We start from the raw sequence: 18,693 nt of genomic DNA, 5'->3' as shown, positions 1-18,693 counted from the left end.
ATAATGACATGAAAAGCACATCAGAATCACATTACCACAGGCTTGGGTTCCGATCTGGCCCTTCCACACATGTATCAACCAGCTTTAGATAGAGGTTGACTGATAAAACAACACCTGTAACTTGTCAATCGTCCCTATAGAAGCTTTGGTTCCAAGACATTCCACCTTCAACGCGCCGTTAAATCAATAATCCAGTAAATCATGATATCCAAGCCTGATGCGCTACTTAAATTGATGGTAAGCGATGTTCAGTCCGACCGGGAAGCGGCTAATCCTCGCTGTGAGGGCGGTCATCGTGTATGAACAACTGCATGGATGAGAACAAGCAGAGATGGACTTCAAATACGGTTTAAGCTGCTGTATCCAAATGACCTCGTATAAAAGGGGATGCGGGCAGGAAGATCTGCGGGATGGTTTGTAATGGACTATCATCGCAATGAGTTGTCGTGGATGGGACAGCTTATGTTGACCATCAGGTCATTGAGGTAACATCTAAGTTTCTCAGATAGAGGGGGTAATCTGTACAAGGGTTTTGTGAGTGGAAAGACGGCTGTAGCAAGACATTGACTCTTGATAGAACACGATGCTTCCAAATCAGAGGTGCTTCCAAATACACCACCTTATCTTCTATATTGCTCTGCTGTAAACACCCTGGGGTTACCAAGGAATAAAAAAGGTTTCAGTACATTTACCGAAAGTGATGTTCAAGCAACCAGATATTTTCAGCGTCATTCTCTTCCCCCGCTACGATGCTGCATCTACATTGAACGAGGAGTCGCGTGAAAGATGTTGGATGAGCTTTGTCAACAATTCTTTTACGCAGAAGAGATTTTTCTTGGTTTACTTCTTCTTCTTGAGAAATTACAACAAAAAAATGTGGCCGCGTAAGGCACGTAGGTTCAGCACAAGTAGCCATATATTTGCATTTGGTGTGTCAAACCACCTGTCGAATTCTAATGAGTAAGTCAGGCTGCTTTTCCCAATAGCTGTCAAGTTTCGAGGGATATTGTATTAGGACGAGCTAGCCACTGAAGTTCTCAAGGTTCCTTGGTCCATAATCCATCGATGCAAGGTCCAACGACACCTATTTATACTTTTGGTTGGTTGTTGCTTTCCATTGATTCTGCCCGTCTTCCCAAGAGAGGCATTCTTGGGGGAACTTTGTTAGATCAAGCACCCAAGAAGAAACCCACAGAAAGAAACCTGCAGGTAGGAAGAGACGTTTTAACACTAGATCATCAGCTTTCAGCCCACACCATGACCGCCACCCCTTCTTCCTACAAGGCTTGGGACGAGAAGTACAACCGCCCAGTCGTATGCGGCGAAGTAATCCACCCGACGACAAGCCAGATGGCAGACGCGGGCCAACGTCTTCCTAATACTGACCTGCCGTACTTCACTGCCGCGCCGTCGTCTTCCGAGTGGAAGCCCGTAGGGGTTCACTTCCAATTGTCCAACCCATCAGGCGCTGTGACAGGTCGCCTCGGACATAAAGCTGGGCATCTGTTTGACTCTCAGCCCAACGCGAGCGTGTACTTGTCAACAGTCATCTGCAGAAGCGCGGCGGAGGAAACCAACGGGTTGTCAAGAAGCTGGAAGCTAGTTTGATCAAGACCAGAGGAAAGCTGGCGAAAGGTCTTTGGGCACCAAGGGAGATAGCGCACTGGAGACTTCCTGGACCAGAAGTGCCGAGGCAATTCCTAGAAGCGACGCCGATGCCCAATATTGAGCACATCAGGGCTAACGAAGCCTTTAGGGTGGCAGAACGCGAGAGCGAGCCCTTATCTCGGCACACCGGCATCCTCGGTGCTCGTTCTTCCCTATCGGAGGACCCTCCACACATTCATGTCCTTGCACGCGCAGATAGTGATTCAATAACTCCAACATCAAAGATTGTGACTCCCAACCTCGGCTCCTGCGGACGCTATGTAAAGTGTGGAGATTGACTTCCGTTAAGACAGGTTGTCCGCTAGTCAGCCGTGAATCCTGCCGTCGCAACTCCTAGTAGAATATGGTCTTCGGGATGAGAGGCTAAGACATCGCGGCAAGCTTTGGCCAGATTAGGGTAGTCTTTCATTTTCCGCTAACCCCCTTTCTTCCCTTTTTTCCTTCTTTTCTTCCAAATTTAGTGCCGACTTCCTAGCTCGTACTAACCTCGCTTTAGGAAGGGATAGATACAAGACTACATAGTCTCAGGGGGAAAAGACCACACACAGTACCTCCACGCGGTTTCCTACAGCACTTTCGCACAGTCCATGGAATTTCATGGGTCTTAAAGTGGAATGCCCCTTGCCCGGATTGGTAATGTGAACCAAGTCTGCCATGTACGGTAGTTGTCTAGGAGCGCGATGATGGGTGATCCATCTATTTTCGGACCATCTCGGATCTGACTATTTCGGGGTTGAGGACGGTGGCTTCTGGTTCGCATTGATGCATCTCATCATCTTCAAGCGGTCTAGGCACCGACCATCCGGAATTTATTACACGATCCCCCCTCGCAAATGATGGGTGAAGTCTGGTTAGCCGTTGCCTTGTTAGATGACTCCGTCGCTGGGACCCCGACGGCGGTCTTCGTCCCGTCCGTTTCGTAGAGACGTGTCTCTTGCGCCCCTGCATGCTTCTCGTCGTCCACGTTGTCTCGGCTCGGGTCAGCCTTGCGCCTTCTCGCCCGCCGTTGAAGGTACCCGGCCGCGGCAAGCGCGACAATCAAGACCGCAACGCCGACACCTATCCCAGCCTTCGCGCCGGGGCTGAGTCCTCCCGTTGAAGAATCAGAAGTACGCGCAACATGCATGGCGAAAGCGGCTGTCGCCATCGTCAGGGCCCGTGATCAAAAAGTGCTCCCAGGAAGGTGGACGCCTAGCAACTGGTTGAAGTCGCTCACCTCCGCAAAAACCCGCGTAATTTTCCCAGAATGACAAGAGATGGCCTTTGAGGTGCTCCTCTCCCGTTCTGACTCGCGGCAGTACGCAGTGTCCGTAACAGTCCTTGGCGGCCGAATTTATTTTCTCCGCATCTGACACGCTGCAGCTATGAAAGTCGTACGGCGATGAGCTGTCGACTGTGTCTTAGCCTACTAGGTTGTCAACCACTCATGGTTTTGTACAAGCGAGCTAGGGCAGGCTTACTCAATATGCAATGCTGGGGGAGCAGACGCCGTTCGTCCAGATGAGGTCGTTACACGTTCCGCGAGCGTAACTGATGGACAGCAGGATGCAGAGAAGAAAGTAGACAAAGTGCGGCTGACTTGATTTTGTGGAGGACTTGTCTGTTCTTGGCAATATCATCCCACCTTCCTGGGGTGTAAAGGTGTGCCAGGGATCACGAGGTTAGCCCAAGAAGGCAGGTCGATTTGCCTCTTGCATACTTCCGTTGCAGCAGGGGTGGAGATTGCCTTCGCCAAGCCCTATGTTCTTAGGACCCGTCGCGGACGGGACGGGACAATAGATTCATGCCCACCAGGGCTACTAGAGTGAGCCCAATCCTGAGTACAAGGACTTGCTGTAAAAAATACATCAAATCTTTAATGGAGGTTACTACCAGATAAAAACATTAATGTGAAGTTGAAGAGGAACTTGGCCGGAAAGGGCTAGGATTATTAATCAGCCTTGTGCTCATAATCGTCGGTCAATTTTAGCGGAATATTCCGATACAGTAAAAATGCGCCTTAATGTCTCAAACTGACATGAGGCACTGTGACGTGTATGAGGCAACTCAACGGGTAGATGGCATGTCTCTGCCTTGTCTTTTAACACGAGACTCAACCCCGCTTTACAAAGACTAAGGTGAAAGGCTGAGTAATCCCACACTCTATTTCGAAGGATGTTGTATTGGTCATGATAGATAGTTAGTTTATAGTATTGATTTGTGATGCGAAGATCTGGGGTGAAAGGCTATTGAATGCCAGATCCCACCCTACTTGATTATAGCTGCATATTTTGAAGACCATGTTTTCGGTCATGGCACAGTGCAGAGAAAGTCCTACGAGTGGCAAGGACTACTCAATGGAAAAATACATCGAGAGGTCACATATTCCAAGAGTGTTATATTGTAGGCGTACATTGGTTTCACAGATATAAAAGCCTCCCATATCTCTCTATCATGGGTCTCATTGCCATTCATCACAGCTCTTGCAGAATATCTTACAACTTCTCATCATCTCTAAATAGCTAGGAAAGCCAGAATGGTTTCCTTCAAATCCCTTGCCACTTTGGCACTTGCTACGGCCCCCTTGGCTGTCCAAGCCGTCTACCCCTTTTACAACCCGGGAAATCTTGCCAGCAGCGACGCTTTTGACTATGTTCGCCGCGAGCACAGCGGCACCGTCGACACAGTCACCAACGTTGTCTACAAGGGCACCACCGCCCTCAAAATGACACAGACATACGACCCCTCGTACAACGGCCGCTACCACTCCGAGGTCGACGTCAACGACGGCTACAAGCGCGGCCAGGAGCGCTTCTACGGCTTCGCCTTCCGCCTCTCGGAGTCCTGGCAGTTCCAGTCGCAGTCGTACAACATTGCGCAGTTCATCGCCAACCGGCCCGGCGCGGGCTGCGGCGGCGACGACTGGATGCCCTCCGGCATGCTCTGGCTCGAGGGCGACCAGCTCACGTCCCGCATCGTTAGCGGGCAGTACCGCCAGCCCGACTGCAGCCGCAGCATCATCAAGTACGAGAAGCTGGCCACCGTCGCCCGCGGGGTGTGGCACACGGTCATCATCCAAGCCCTGTGGAAGAGCGATGGCACGGGGTACTACAAGATCTGGTTCAACGGTAACAAGGTGCTGGACAAGCGCGATGTTTCGACTACGGTCAACGATGACAGCACGTTTCAGTTCCGCGTCGGTCTGTATGCCAACAGCTGGTACGACGATGGTACGATGGTGGGCGACCAGAGCTTCCGCCAGATCTGGTTCGACGAGATTGCCGTCAATTCGACCTACAAGGGTGTCGACCCTGCCCAGTGAAGAAAACGAGACAATGCCTTTCTTAAGGTGGCCAATTGTTGATGTGCCAAGTGTTGGCGTGATACCACATAGATTATCAGATAGTTAGCTGCTGGAATTTGTGGTTTCACCAACAATGTCTCAACATTTTTCCACTTCTTTCCATTCTTATATATCGGGCTAAGGGATATGATCACATATGTCAAGACGGACCAGTGTTTTTACGTGCATTTTCATTTTGGCCATGCTGATAATCTTGTGCTATTCTAGCTTTTATCAAGGCAACTGCCAATTAACATTTTGGGGCATTCATGAGTGATTATAAAATTATTGCATGCACATTTTGAAATAAAAGACACCTTTCCAGCCTACAGACTTGTTAAGTATTAAAATTAGTCTAACCTTTGTTAAGGATAATTATAATCAATAAAATGCCCACCCCTCACCATCTCCATTTTTGTGTAACCATGACAAAGGAAACCCCCCGCCGTGTGGAAGGAATCGCAGAGACTCCAGACGCCACCTCTTTGCAGCACGCGACCGGATGCCCAAGGTAAAATGTATCGAACCGAACAAACGAAACTACGTGCACCACATCTCCACCTTGACGCCCTGGAGCTGCTCGAGGACGCCAAAGTCCAGGCCGTGCTGGCGGTGAGCGACGATGATCATGTCAAAGGTCTCAAGCGTCTCGCGGTTCCACCTCTCGTCGGCCAACCGAGGGGCGGCGGGGACGGCGGCCTGCTTGACAAGGGGGTCGGCGAACATGACGTCCACCTTGCCCGAGCGGACAAAGTTCTGCACGAGGTCGACACCGGGCGAGTTGCTGAGCACCGACTGTCCGGCCTTGAAGCCGACGCCGACGACGAGGATGCGTGGCCGGACCAGGGCTGATGCGGCGCCGGCCTTTGCGTCCGCCACGAGCGAGTCAATAGCGCGGCTTGCAATCGCGGCGGGGCGGGAGGCCATCTTCTCGGCTGCGGCCTCGAGCAGGGGGAAGGCGCTGTTGGAGAGGAGGTAGTAGGGGTTGACGGGGATGCAGTGGCCGCCAACGCCGAGAGACGGGTTGAAGGGCATGTAGCCGAAAGGCTTAGAGGAAGCGGCAGCAGTGACCTCGTAAGGGTCAATGCCGTGGGGGATGCAGGCATCGGCCATCTCGTTGGCGAAAGCGATGCACATCATGCGTTGGCAGTTCTCGTAGAGCTTCATCATCTCGGCAACCTCGGAGCGGCTGACGGGCACGAGACGGTCAAAGACTTGGCTGTAGAGACGCATGATTGAGGTGAGCGACCCGGGGATGATATCGTCGAGGCCGGAGACGATCTTGGGAATGGCGTGGCAGGGCGGCTCGACGCGGCCGGGGTCAACGCGCTCCGGGGACATGCCAGCGTAGAAGCCGTGGGAGATGGCAACACGGCCGAGAAGGCTACGGGTCATGCCGACAGCGACTGAGCTCTCAATGACCACGGTAGATCCAGGCCTGGCATGCTGGGCAACAGTAGCGATAGCGCTCTGGAGGTATGAAGTGTCAATGTTCTTGTCGGCCGTGAGCAGGGTCGGGACGGAGATCAAAAAGTGGGTGGCCTCTTGCAAGTCTGTCTTGCAAGTGGTGAAGCGGATGCGGTTGCTGGGAAGCTCCTCGCGAATCTCGCTGATTCTCCTCTCTGAGACGTCAAAACCGATAACGTCGTAGTGGGCAGAGAAGGACTCGACCAAGTGAGTGCCGACATAGCCAACCCCGATGACAGCAACAAGAGGCACATCGTTGGGGTCGACGACAGGAGAGATCTCGACGATCTTGTCGTTGTTAGAGAAGGAGTGTTCCTGATACTCTGGTGGTGGCGTAACAGGTGTGAGAGGCAGGTCGAAGTTGGGCTTGAAGGACCCAAAGCCGGGCACCTTCATGTTCAACGCATCTGGAGGAGGCGTAGCGGGAGCCGGCATTGACAGGCTACGGCTGTGAGAGAAAGGCTTGTCGGTTGCGACCCTCATTGTGACAACGGTTTACGAATGTGAAATGGACAAACAAGACTAGAAGCACCTAGAAGAATGAAGCCGGGAAGAATAAGCTAAAGATGTTTGATGGGTAGGTTGAGATGATGCTTTGTCAGATGATTGGGATGGGAGTTGAAATCCAGGGTGAAGGAACGTAAAGGATGATATAAGTATGTGAAAGGAAAAATCGAATATACCCAGATGCCGACGAGCCGCGTCATGAATCTAACAAAATTCTTGCCAAGGATTTGCTTCATTGCCCAATAGCCCCTATTGTCCCGCTGGCTGGGAGATAGACGCTGTGCACGCGCTGAGAACAACAAGAGCCGAGCGGCAGACGCTGACGAAGTAGCGCCACGGAAAATCAAGGCTTGCCATGCTGTAAGATGTGCAAATGAATGGATCCCGAGCAGCCCAGCCTCATGGTTCGACTTGACTGGTTAGCAGAGGCGGCAAGTTTGGCATGTCGCATGGCGTGCCCAGCAGAGTGGGAGCCTAGTGATTAGCGAGCGGAACTGTGTACGGCATAGTTATTGTCTGCTATCTAAGCGATTGTTTCATTATCTTTACCTCCCCACCTTGGCCGTCTGTACGAGCCGTCAAGGCCTCCCACCGTCTGCCGCCCTCAGACATGAGACTCTCGGTGCGGGGCCTGGCGCTTAGACAAGGGTCTTGGTCGCTAACGGACAATGTGTTCAACCTCATTACCCGTTTTGGCTACAGAAAGGAAAGAATACTCCTTAAACCCACAGCAGAAAGATGCTAGCGGCGCACTAGTCGGGTGTAGGCGGGAAACTGATGTGCGTCAAAGAGGGTTGTGATGGATGGACGTCGAAGTGAAGTTAGCGCACAGGGCAGCGTATGCAGATAGCCAGTAGTAGCATCAATATGCATGTGGCTAATTGAAGAGAATGCAGCTTCTCGCCTACACAATCCGTTCACGGCATAGCTTCATCGACCGGGCCGCCGCCACGCGCGTCCCAGCCTTTCCCCTTTTGCTTGTTGTTCCTGTTCAACTCCTTTTCTCTTCAGTGTTTCTAACGGACGAGGAGCCAGTTGACTCGGTGCCAACAGGTGAACCGTCGGCCGTTGAAGCCTAGGGTTTCATTCCTACTCTTCCTCACATCGTTTGCAAGCCATTAAACTACCTTCATCGTTTCTCTAACCTCCCGTGTAGCCTAACTACGCCCTGCCCCTGGCGGGTTGAACAAGCGGCAGGCACATGGGAAAAAAATAAAAACACTTGGACTCAGGACTGCAGGCTGCTAGAAGACGCCCGGGAACATCTATCAAATATCTGCTTGGCATACCCATGCACATTCACCTGGGATGAGGGGGGCCGTGACAACCAATTAATACAGTGCCACGCTTGGAGGGTTTAATGACAACTTGGCATTCGGCAGTGAGAGCTGTCCCCGGATCGCTCAGTCCCGGGGATCTGGGACCGCGTGAACTCATTGCCTTGCCCCAACTTCTTCGGCCCTCCTCTATTCCCGCAAAGGAGATGATCGGCGCAGTCAAAAAAGTTGCCAAGTTCTACAATATCCAGCCAGCATTTGGACCTGGTTCTGGCCCTCGAAAATGGAGACGCCCCCACTTGAGCATTTTGAACACCATCTCGCCCCCGACTTCACTGCAGCATGGTCAACTTCGGATCTTGGCCGCGCCCTTGGATGCGTTCTTCCTCCAATGAAAGAAATCACCGCTCAAGAGCCAGGGTCCCGTTGGGGCCTGAGCGCTTCTCACTCTTGTGACGTAGGGCACTTTCCCACGCAAGCCTCGTTCAGCCCTTTTCTCCGACAATCGCTATACTATTTCCTTGGGCGGCAGAGGGCTGAAGATGTCGATGCAGACAGCGTTTGAACGGCTGAGGAAAATTACCCCTGGTCTCCTCTTGGCACGCTAAGGTGCCAGGAGATTAAGAGGCTGAAGCCACACGTGGAGTCCCTATGTGTTTCTACAGCATCAAGCCATTCGACAGCACCCTGACAGGGCCACTTTGACACATGAGCTTAAAAAAGGGTTCGGAATGTTTCCTGGTGCTGCCTTCGGCCCCTGCATGTATGGTATGCTAACCGTAACCCTGATTGATGCATAGCGCCTCAGCCACTTGAGGCTAGCAATCACCCATCATCTGAACATTGAGAATATCTGGACCACTACAGCAACCGTGCTTCTGACGCTATGCCACTCGGCATTGGCTCTTAAGTGACAACGACATGACTGAGGCTAGCCCGCCCTGGAAGCAACTGCCATGTTGGCTGGCAGGTAATTTCTGTGACCGCAAAATCGGACGGCACTATCACCAGAAGAGAAATGCTCGGACGTTTGACATTCGGCAGTCCGAAGCCACCGTATCCAGGCCAATCGGCTGCCTCGAAACGCTGCCAGTCGCGAAGCGGAATGGAGTCCTGGACTGACAGCTTGACGGAAGCTCAGGTCACCAAAGCTCCTGTTTTGCCAGAGATAACTGATACTCTAGATCCCTCGGCTCCGTCGCCTAATATGGAACCGTTCCAGGTTCCCGGGCTGTCAGTGTAGCTCGCTGCGCGAGATGTTCCTGACTCACACATGCTACCTCTTGCCTATCTTAGCCTTGCTATCACCTTAAGCTATGGCTGCCGATGAACAATTTTCCAAGCATCAATGCCAAGAGCTCCTCGGCCCAGTGGCGCCTAAGCTAGGCTCTTCGGAATTGAGGCGGGGCAACGGCAGATAGACTGTCCCGCGCCAGCCGGATAAAACCAAAGTGATGTCTAGAATCGCCCACGATGTCTGTCCCTTCTTCCTCTGTCTCTTGTTACAAGGCTATTCTGAGCAATATACTCTGCAAACCTCACCACTTGTGGTGTCCATTCTTTACTCCCGACTCATTGTCGGTGCCATTCTTTTACGAAGACACTTTGTGTCTTATCCATTCTTTCACCAGCACGGCTCTATTGCCACTGCTTGCTGTCTGCGTCTTCGGCTTCATTTTGCTGTGTAATAATCATCAGCAGGATTACGTTGCTCGAACCCGTCAAAACCCACACTCGTTTAGAGCCAAGTCACCCACGACTACAACATGGCTCACCCGGAGATTTCTCGCCCAACCCCCGTGCGTGTAGAGGATAAGCGTTGGACCGTCAAGACCTTGTCACAACGACTCAGCGCTCAGTTCGACAGCACCAAGCCTCCATCACGCGTCTTTCGCCCTGGGACGCCCAACTCATGGAGGAGCCAAGGAGAATGGGATGCTTACTCTGCTGCGAGTGATAGCAGACCCACCACGCCTCGAACCTCCGTCTCTTCCAGCTCGTCCGGAACTCCTGGGAAAGGGAGACGCCAGACCAGCGGCAGCTCTCTGAGTTTAGATGATGGATACACCGAGAAGCCGTCCAAATATGTCACCGACTTCGGCTGGCCCATCCTTTCCGATCCCTTGAACCCGAACAAGAAGCTCACCCCGAAGCAGCTGACCCTCCAGCGAATCGCGTTTATTATCATCGTCTTTTGCCTCAACATTGGTCTTGCTGCTGTTGCCTGTTTTGGAAACACAGGCTTGGCAACCCTGGTCTTCATCTTGTTCGTCAAGTGCAAGGATTTCATCTCCGCGCTGATCTCCCTGGTCTGCCTTATCGGAACTTCCATCTACAAGCACTTCCGCCCACCTGCGCCTGTCTCCCAACGTTGGATTCTATCTCTGATCCCGGCGTACTCGGAGAGCGAGGAGCAACTCATCAAGACGGTTTACTCACTGCGCGACAATGGCTGCGACCCTCATAAGCAGGTCATGTGCATTGTTCTCGACGGAAAGCCCAGAAACATCAAGCGCGAGTTCACACGCGTTGTCGCAGACATTGAGCGCCCCTACCACTCCCTCAAGTACAAGAAGGGCACCCTCAAAATCACTGCCGGCTTCATGCAGGATGTGCCCGTCATTGTCATTGAGAAGGTCAAGAACAGCGGCAAGAAGGACTCTCTCGTTCTCACCCACGATCTCTTCAACTCCCCCCGCGAGAACATGCCCACTTATACCCGTCTCCTGCGCGAGGAAATCTGGCGCACCATTCTCCCCCCCTTGACCGAGGGCACCGACTTCCGCACGTTCGACATGGTCTTCTGCACTGACGCCGACTCCGTCATCCACCAGGGATGCGTCGCCAAGCTCGCAAACGCTCTCGCCCGCGACAAGGACGCCATCGCCAGCTGCGGTATCGTTGTCGTCGAGTTGGAGCCTGGTTACGAGTGGTCGGTCTGGAACCTCTACCAGCAGCTTCAGTACACGTTTGGCCAATTCGTCCGTCGCCGTGCCGAAGGGTTTATCGGTAAAGTCACTTGCTTGCCAGGCTGTGTTACCATGGTTGCCGTGCGCGAGGAAATGGCCGGCGCGATTGCGAAATACGCCCGCCCCGTCAAGGAAGACTGGGTTGTCCACCACCAGGTCCAGAACCTCGGCACCGACCGTCGTCTGACGTACTGCATGCTCAGCCAGAGCAAGAAGCTTCGTACCCTTTTCGTGCCAGATGCAGTTTCTGAGACGGTCGCCCCTCAATCGTTCAAGCACTACGTGCACCAGCGCCGACGATGGGGTTCCAACGCCTACTTCAACAACTACTTCTACTGCGGCGGCGACAACATGATCGTCATCACGCGTATTGCGGCTGCCATTGATATCGCCCGTCAGACATTGGTCTACTACCGTGTCCTCAACACGATCCTCTTCATCCGCGCACTGGTCAACGCTTTCAACATCTGGGACATTCTGCCGCTTCTCGTTGTTGGACAATTCCCCTCCATCTGGTTTGCCATCTGCTTGATTGTAGAGGCTCCTTTGCGTCAACGCGCTCATAAGATCATTCTCGGCTTCTTCGTCAACAAGCTTGTATCGCCGTTCATGTCCATCATCATCTTCTCCGCCGTCGCAAAGAACCTGGGCAATGCGGTCTGGGGCATGTCGGGTGTCACGGCATCGTCTGCACCCGCTGCTCCGCCCAAGGACAAGCTCTCGGACGCGGAAGAAGGCAAGGGTGGAGTGCAGCGGCCGGATAGTCCCATCTCGCGACCCCCTTCGCCGCCGGAAGTCCTCTGAGCCACATCTACACACTGGCTGGAGCACTCTGGCGTGCGTTCTCCAAAATTCTAACGCCAGTCTCTTGGTACTAATTTTCAATTCATCTTTACGACAATTTAATAAGCAAAATTTGGGTTGGAAGAGGAGGGAGGTATGTTGCATAGATAGTGTGCAGCAGGATAGTAATCACAGAAAAGTTCAATGTACATATTCCAACAACAGTAATGAGAACGCCCACGAAGTTCTAACGATGGATGAAGAAATAAGACAATCTTTGACCCTCTGCTTTCGATTGCGTGCGCGTCTTCAAAATTTTGCTGTTATTGCAGCTAGTCAGGCACAAGACCGGAACCGCCGGCATATGGACAAGTGAACAAGAAGAGGCATTGATGAAGATGGAAACAAGACCACGATCCACCCGATCAACCCGGCTTAGTGAGCCTTTGACCGAGTTCTAAAAAAACCCATGATGTTCCACTTCCTTATCGTCTCGGTTGAGTCAACGTTGATTCCGTTTTTCACGAGCCGTCCCACCCCCTGGCAATGGCCACGCCATCAGGGGGGCACCACGGACAGACATTTCTTGGCAGGGATGAAGCCAACAATGAAAACATCATCTGATGTTTATGAGATGAAGAAACTAGTTGCAAAGCGCGGTGCTGCCCAAGCCACAGCTGGGACTAATAACAAGCCTAGGTTTGCATAGCAACATATGCTGTGTGCAGCTGGACACGAGTGTTCCCCATTACGATTATAGCGCCGCAGAGCCCCTGTGTCAACCCCTGACGTGCTGCAGCTAGGGACCATGCCCCCTAATCGGGGTTAGACTGTTTATGCACATAACAGAGGTGGACGTACCCCTATCTACCACCACTCCACCCCGCTTCCCGCCCGGACGGACCCCTTCATGTCTTTTTTTTGACTACTCTTCTTTCAACATCCCGCTCCGTTGTGAAGGCCCCCTCAACCAGTCTAATGACTCCGACGCCAACAGCATTAGATCACAGCATACATATGTCGTCAGGCACTAGCAACCCCAAAATGGACTCAGCGCACGCCACGGACACCCCACGACCCGGAGAATCGGGTCCGGAAGACCCTTCTCAGGGTTTTCTATCTTTGATTGCGGAGATGAGTCCTTTGCCTAACTGAGCAAGGCTTTGGACTTGGTACCGGTGCAACGGCATGCTAATTTTCACCCAGGCCCGTGGTCCTGCCGTCAACATGCAATGGTTGAATCTTACTGGTTGGTATGCGAGGGAACTTTACCCTCTCCGTGCTAGGCCATGATCTCTGAACGAAGCCGAGGGCTGGCACCGTGGCCTCTACCAGAGGTTTTGGTTACTGGCCACTCTCACCTCGCTAATCTGTGTAACCGAGGAGGCGCCTGAATTATGGGCCCCGAAGGAACCGCGTGTGTTGCGAGCTATCGAGTGATAGTCACCGTTTCCACGCAAGCCTCGCGTTACCGGGCCTCCTGCCATATTGGCCTAGGACGGCGCGGATGAAGGGATTTCGTCAATCTTGTGAACGGCGGCCGAGGCTTAGATTATCAACCGCAAGTATTGACTATAATAGACACTCCTTCGTCATTCATCTCTCAGTCCTTTTTCTCTTCACCTCACTCACCATCAGTCTCTCACTCCCTCCTCACACTCTTTCCAACTTGTCTTTACAAGTTTGCATTCGTTACAACCACAGTCACTCGCTTCAGTCACTCACTCCAGTCGTTCACTCCAGTCACTCACTTGAACAATCCAAAACTCGCAGCAATGCAGCTCATCAAGTCTCTCGTCAGCCTCCTCCCCATCGCGGGAATGGCCTCGGCCCTCGCCATCTCCAATGCCGCGTCCAACGGCACTGATTCTGGAGCTGCCATCCCGGCCTCCGTCTCCAGCGGCCTCAGCGACAAGGTCATCACCGCTGTCATTGACACAACCACCAGCGTGACCAAGACCGTCAAGACCACAGTCAGCACTGAGAGCCGCTTCATCACTGCCACCGCTCGCACCACGGTCGCCACTGAGCACTTGACCCTGACATACACCTCGAGAACCACGGCCGCCACCAACACTTTGGTGCTCACCTACACTTCCCGCACCACTGCCGCCACCTCCCTGCTTGTTCTGACCTACACCTCGAGAACCACCGCTGCCACCGCGCTTGTCACTCGCACTGCTCGCTCTACCATTGAGGCTACCGAGACTGTCACGGTCACCCCCACTGTCACTGGTGATGCCACCACCGTCTACTCCACCGTCACCGACGTGACCACTCTGCCCACCACCGAGTACGACACCACCACCGAGGTCTCCACCGTCTACCTCGACGAGACCACCACCGTGCCCACCGTCGTCTACGCCACTGAGTACTCTACTGAGACTCACATCTCCACCGTCGACCAGACCACCACCATCGGCAACACTGTCTACACCACCGCCACCGCCGTCGTCGACACCACTGTCTACGAGACTCAGACCGCCGTCATTGACACCACCCAGTACAACATCGCCACGGTGCCCACGACCGTCTACGCTACCGAGGTTGTCCCCACGACCACCTACGCCACCGAGACTATCAACTCCACCGTCACGGCGGCCGTCACCGAGTTTACCACCGCTACCATCACCCAGACTGCCACTGTCACCGACGGCTCCGTCTGCCTGTACCGCTATGCCTTCATCACCCGCACGCAGACCGCCTCCGTCGCCCCCAGGTACTCCACCTACACCGTCTCCACCCTCACCTGCCTCGCTGCCGTTCCCACGTGCGACTCCCGCACTGGCAACTGCAACAAGTTCGCGCGCCTGGTTCTCGCCGCCGAGCCCACCGCTTCCTAAATATCCGTCTAATCCCCTCAGGGATGGAAGCAGAGCACAAAGGCGCAAGCGGCAGCCACAACGGCGGCGGCAGCACGGTCGTGTTAGGCACACCAGTCCATCGCCATGGCCGGCAGTCTTTTCCCAACTTTTCCTGATGGCATCCGGTTAATGTATCTGCATGTGTTACACGAAGCATGGGGGTTTGCAACGGAGGGTCAGGAATCATGTAATTAGATGTTTGTGGGTAGGCTTCTCTTCTTTTCTGCCGGCCTTCGATGGCATCAATCAAATCAAAAGTTTTGGAACTTGCAAAGAAAGTGGCAAAGATGTAGCGTTACAGAAGGAGACTTCGTGTACTAGCAGTCAATGAGTCAATCGAATTTCTTTTAAATAAAATACAGTCCCTACAGGGGACAGCTCCAGTGGTGACTATCAATGCACGCGCCTGGCGACAAACTCATGTACAGAAGGAGAATAATAATAATAAAAATAATAAAAAGCCAAACGCATCAGCATTTGCACGTGATTACTTTATGCCTCGTCGGCCCCGGCGAAAATGGCGACGCCGAACTTCCTGGTCCACTTGCTTCCCTCGCCGTCCTCGATGCTGATGTCAAAGTAGTCGATGCCAGCCTCGGCGCCCGCCGCGTACGTCGCCTTGGTTCCGCTGACGCTCACCGTGCCCTTCTCCGCGCCCGCGACCGTGAACGTGGGCTTCGTGAAACCCAGGGCCAGGGCCGCGAGGTCAATCTCGACCGACTTGGACGGGGCCACGAACGCGTGCGGGTCGGCCATGAAGTTGAGGTACCCCTCGATGGCCGTGTACCCGTCGCCGCCTGTCGACCCGTCCCACCAGTCCGCGATGCCGTCGCCGTCGGCATCCCAGCTCGCGGCGCGCGTCGCGGTCGGGAAGTCCTCGAGCCCGCCGGCGTCCTTGGGGTTGTCGATGAGGCCCTTCTTGCCGGAGACGGAGCCGACGTAGGCGGCCGTGCCGGTGAGCGTCTCGTTGATGATGCGCGCGTCGTGGATGTCGCGGACGGGCTGGCTGGCGCCCGAGTCGGAGAGGACGCGCTTGTAGGCCTCGGTCGAGGTCTGGGTTTCGACGTGCGACTCGAAGAAGGGCTCGGGGAAGAACTTTTGGTAGGTGGGCGCCGGGGTGAAGGAGACTTCGGCCCAGCAGGCGATCTTGTCGCTCTTGGTCCCGATGCCGTCGCCTGACGGGTACTGGACCGAGTCTTGGTCGAAGACGCCGGGCATGGAGTTGCCGGCACAGTGGTACTGCTGCATTCCGGGCATGTTATCCTCGTACTACGGGCGAGTTAGTACACGGGTGACGCAATCCCATCGAACAATGTAGAATAGTCTTACCGTTGCCTTGAGGGCGAACGTGAGCGAAGAGGCAGGGCCCTGTTTGTAGTAGTTTCCGACAAAGTTGACCTTCTTGGCGCCGCCATCGGTCACACGGCCACCTAGAAACAGACCATGTCAGTTTTACACAGCACATTTGACACCGAGGCCGAGATCGACTCACCAAAGTTGTAGACGACATTGTTGCGGAGGTCAAGCTGTCCGGAAAAGGCACCACTGTCGTCAACACCGCCACCCATGCTCCAGCTACGGCCCTCGGCGTGTGCGAGCAGGTTGTGGTGGAAGGATCCCACGTCACCGCCGATGGTCGCGCTGTACCCGTGAGCGGTGCCGGCGGGGTAGTTCTTGTGGCCGGCAACGTTGAGGGGCTCGGAGATCATGTTGCGCTGGAAGCTGATGTTGTAGGCAGACCGCGAGCTGAAGGCCTCGTCAATTGTCCAGCCCTAAGTGTCACCGTTAGCATGCCCACGCTCCGTCTCGCCAAGAAGAATATGCCGACGAGAAGAACATACCATGGAGCATCGATCAAAGATGCAGTGGTTGGAGCCCTGCATGCCCATGCCGTCGATGGTCTGGCCAGAGACCGTGCCTGGGCGCACGCGCACGTGGCGGAAGATGATGTCCGATGCGCCGGTGAGGCCGAGGGGGTTGCCCTGAATAACGATGCCTTTGCCGGGGGCAGTCTGGCCAGCGACGGTGATGTACTGGTCGTTCACAGATATGCGGGACGTGGTGGTGATGACGCCGCCGACGTCGAAGACGACGATGCGCGGGCCCTTGGCGACGGTGAGCGCGTAGCGGAGGGTGCCCTCGTCGGAAGTGTCCTCGAGGCTGGTCACCTTGACGACCTTGCCGCCGCGGCCGCCGCGCGCAAATCGACTATTAGAAACTTGTCAGCGGGTGCCAAGGTCTTCCCGTGGCTTTGGTAACTTACCCCCAGCCTTCAGCACCGGGGAAAGCTAGCTGCGCTACTCGGAAGAGGAAGACACGGCCTGTGTAAGTGGTCGATCCGGCGACGACGTCTACACGCCAGTAAAATGTGTCGACAGTGTTGAGTTCTGTGAAAACAGTCAGGTCTATGATGCTCAACCGGGTTTGCTGCATGATATGACTTACCAGGAAGAACCGCGGTCGTCTCCGTCACACCTTCGGCAACACTCTTCAAATCAGTCGGAGAGGTGCCCAGGAAGACATTGTACTTGACGCCCTCTGCGGAGGCCGGGGCACGCCAGGTCGCAGACACGCTCTTGTCTGTGCCAATCTCGATGCGCTCGTCGCGGTGCTTGGGGGTAGGGAAGCTAATCTGGTTCTGAAGCGCCGGGGCATCGACCTCGAATCCGTTGATGAATGCGCGCTTGTCGGCGCCGCTCGGAGTGTAGACGACCTTCACCTCCTGGGTGGCGGAAGTAACCTCGAAGGTCAGATACGACGTTGCGGCTTCCCAGATGTTGTCCACCCGTATGGACTGCTTCAAGCCCTTGATGGCGCTCGCTCCGTCCACAGAAATGTCAAGAGTGGCGGACTCGGTCATCGAGTCCCAAGCGTTGTGCCACGTCAGCAGGCTGTGGTTTCCCGGCACGAGGCCCTTGATCGAAAGGGTGAGCGGGGAGCCATCCTTGTTCGAGGTGCTGATTCCCTGGTTCACGACGCGCTCGCCGAGCGAGGAGAGGAAGCGCGTGTACTGGAACTTGTAGTAGCTGCCCGACAGCTCGGATGCGTTTCCGGCGGCGAGGGTGAAGGACACGTCGCTGTCGGTGATGTTGCTGACGGTGGTGTTGGCGGTTGCGGCACCGGGAATGGTCCACGTGAAGTAGTCCGCATCGGCGAGGTTGCGAATGTTTACCGGGTTCAGGCGGACCCGGATAGGAGCGACGGCAGGGAGCTTCGCGGACGGGGCCGACTCCTCCTGGGCCACCGAGGCCGTGGCTAGCACGGCCGTAGCCAAGGCTTTCAGAAAGCCCTTCATGATATATAACCAAGGGATTAATCAACCAGGAAAAGACAGACGAAACGAACGAAAATAGGTTAGGGAATTGGTGCGACGTGCAACAACAGGTCCCGGAATACGACGATGAGCGTGCGCGGGGGGAGACTCAAGCAGCCCAATATGTAGGAGACCATTGTCGCGATTTCGCGTCATATTTGCCCCGAACCCACTACTCATATTCCCTTCATTTCCCCGTCTCGTTGATCGCTCCATGCTGTCTACGTGAGGGTGCTTCTGATTTAGGTGCAGCTCAATCCTGGATTGAAACACTATGGAGAGGTGGAGGGGGGGACAGCTGAAGGGATGGGACAAACTGTTCTGCGGGGCAGTGTACTAAAAAAGGTTGTTTGGACATGCAAAAGCCTCCAAATGCAGTGATGACCGGGGAAATTCTGCAGTGTCCGATTCCACGAGTAGCGGACAGGAGCCCCTCGCAGAGACGCCTTTAATCTGGAAATCTGGGTTGCATCATGCTGCGGATGGTGCGGTCGAAGTGCCCGGAACCTTGCAGGTCTTGGCG

At 54.4% G+C, this 18,693-nt stretch overlaps 6 protein-coding genes across 6 annotated transcripts; 3 read left to right on the top strand and 3 right to left on the bottom strand.

Annotated features, from left to right (window-relative positions):
* Window positions 1–2,455: 2,455 nt before the first annotated feature.
* EsH8_IV_000319 (uncharacterized protein) lies at window positions 2,456–2,815 on the bottom strand (the record flags this gene model as incomplete). The annotated part of the gene is made up of 1 exon (XM_083265209.1): window positions 2,456–2,815. One exon carries the CDS (start codon window positions 2,813–2,815, stop codon window positions 2,456–2,458), a length of 360 nt encoding a protein of 119 aa, XP_083124104.1.
* A 1,368-nt stretch (window positions 2,816–4,183) lies between these two features.
* On the top strand, window positions 4,184–4,969 carry EsH8_IV_000318 (polysaccharide lyase family 20 protein; the record flags this gene model as incomplete). Its single annotated transcript, XM_083265208.1, has 1 exon — window positions 4,184–4,969. One exon carries the CDS (start codon window positions 4,184–4,186, stop codon window positions 4,967–4,969), a length of 786 nt encoding a protein of 261 aa, XP_083124103.1.
* Window positions 4,970–5,530: 561 nt separating this feature from the next.
* EsH8_IV_000317 (nucleotide sugar dehydrogenase) lies at window positions 5,531–6,892 on the bottom strand (the record flags this gene model as incomplete). The annotated part of the gene is made up of 1 exon (XM_083265207.1): window positions 5,531–6,892. The coding sequence occupies one exon, from the start codon at window positions 6,890–6,892 to the stop codon at window positions 5,531–5,533; it is 1,362 nt and encodes a 453-aa protein (XP_083124102.1).
* Window positions 6,893–10,007: 3,115 nt separating this feature from the next.
* On the top strand, window positions 10,008–12,014 carry EsH8_IV_000316 (chitin synthase-domain-containing protein; the record flags this gene model as incomplete). The annotated part of the gene is made up of 1 exon (XM_083265206.1): window positions 10,008–12,014. One exon carries the CDS (start codon window positions 10,008–10,010, stop codon window positions 12,012–12,014), a length of 2,007 nt encoding a protein of 668 aa, XP_083124101.1.
* A 1,754-nt stretch (window positions 12,015–13,768) lies between these two features.
* On the top strand, window positions 13,769–14,836 carry EsH8_IV_000315 (uncharacterized protein; the record flags this gene model as incomplete). Its single annotated transcript, XM_083265205.1, has 1 exon — window positions 13,769–14,836. The coding sequence occupies one exon, from the start codon at window positions 13,769–13,771 to the stop codon at window positions 14,834–14,836; it is 1,068 nt and encodes a 355-aa protein (XP_083124100.1).
* A 513-nt stretch (window positions 14,837–15,349) lies between these two features.
* Window positions 15,350–18,152, bottom strand: EsH8_IV_000314 (uncharacterized protein; the record flags this gene model as incomplete). Its single annotated transcript, XM_083265204.1, has 6 exons — window positions 15,350–16,126; window positions 16,187–16,287; window positions 16,350–16,629; window positions 16,699–17,065; window positions 17,121–17,244; window positions 17,303–18,152. The coding sequence occupies 6 exons, from the start codon at window positions 18,150–18,152 to the stop codon at window positions 15,350–15,352; spliced, it is 2,499 nt and encodes an 832-aa protein (XP_083124099.1).
* Window positions 18,153–18,693: the final 541 nt, after the last annotated feature.

Source organism: Colletotrichum jinshuiense, chromosome 4, assembly GCF_051148585.1.
Source record: "Colletotrichum jinshuiense chromosome 4, complete sequence".
Classification (NCBI taxonomy): Eukaryota; Fungi; Ascomycota; class Sordariomycetes; order Glomerellales; family Glomerellaceae; genus Colletotrichum; species Colletotrichum jinshuiense.
The sequence above is the reverse complement of the archived record's forward strand: the minus strand, read 5'-3'. Positions and strand labels throughout refer to the sequence as shown.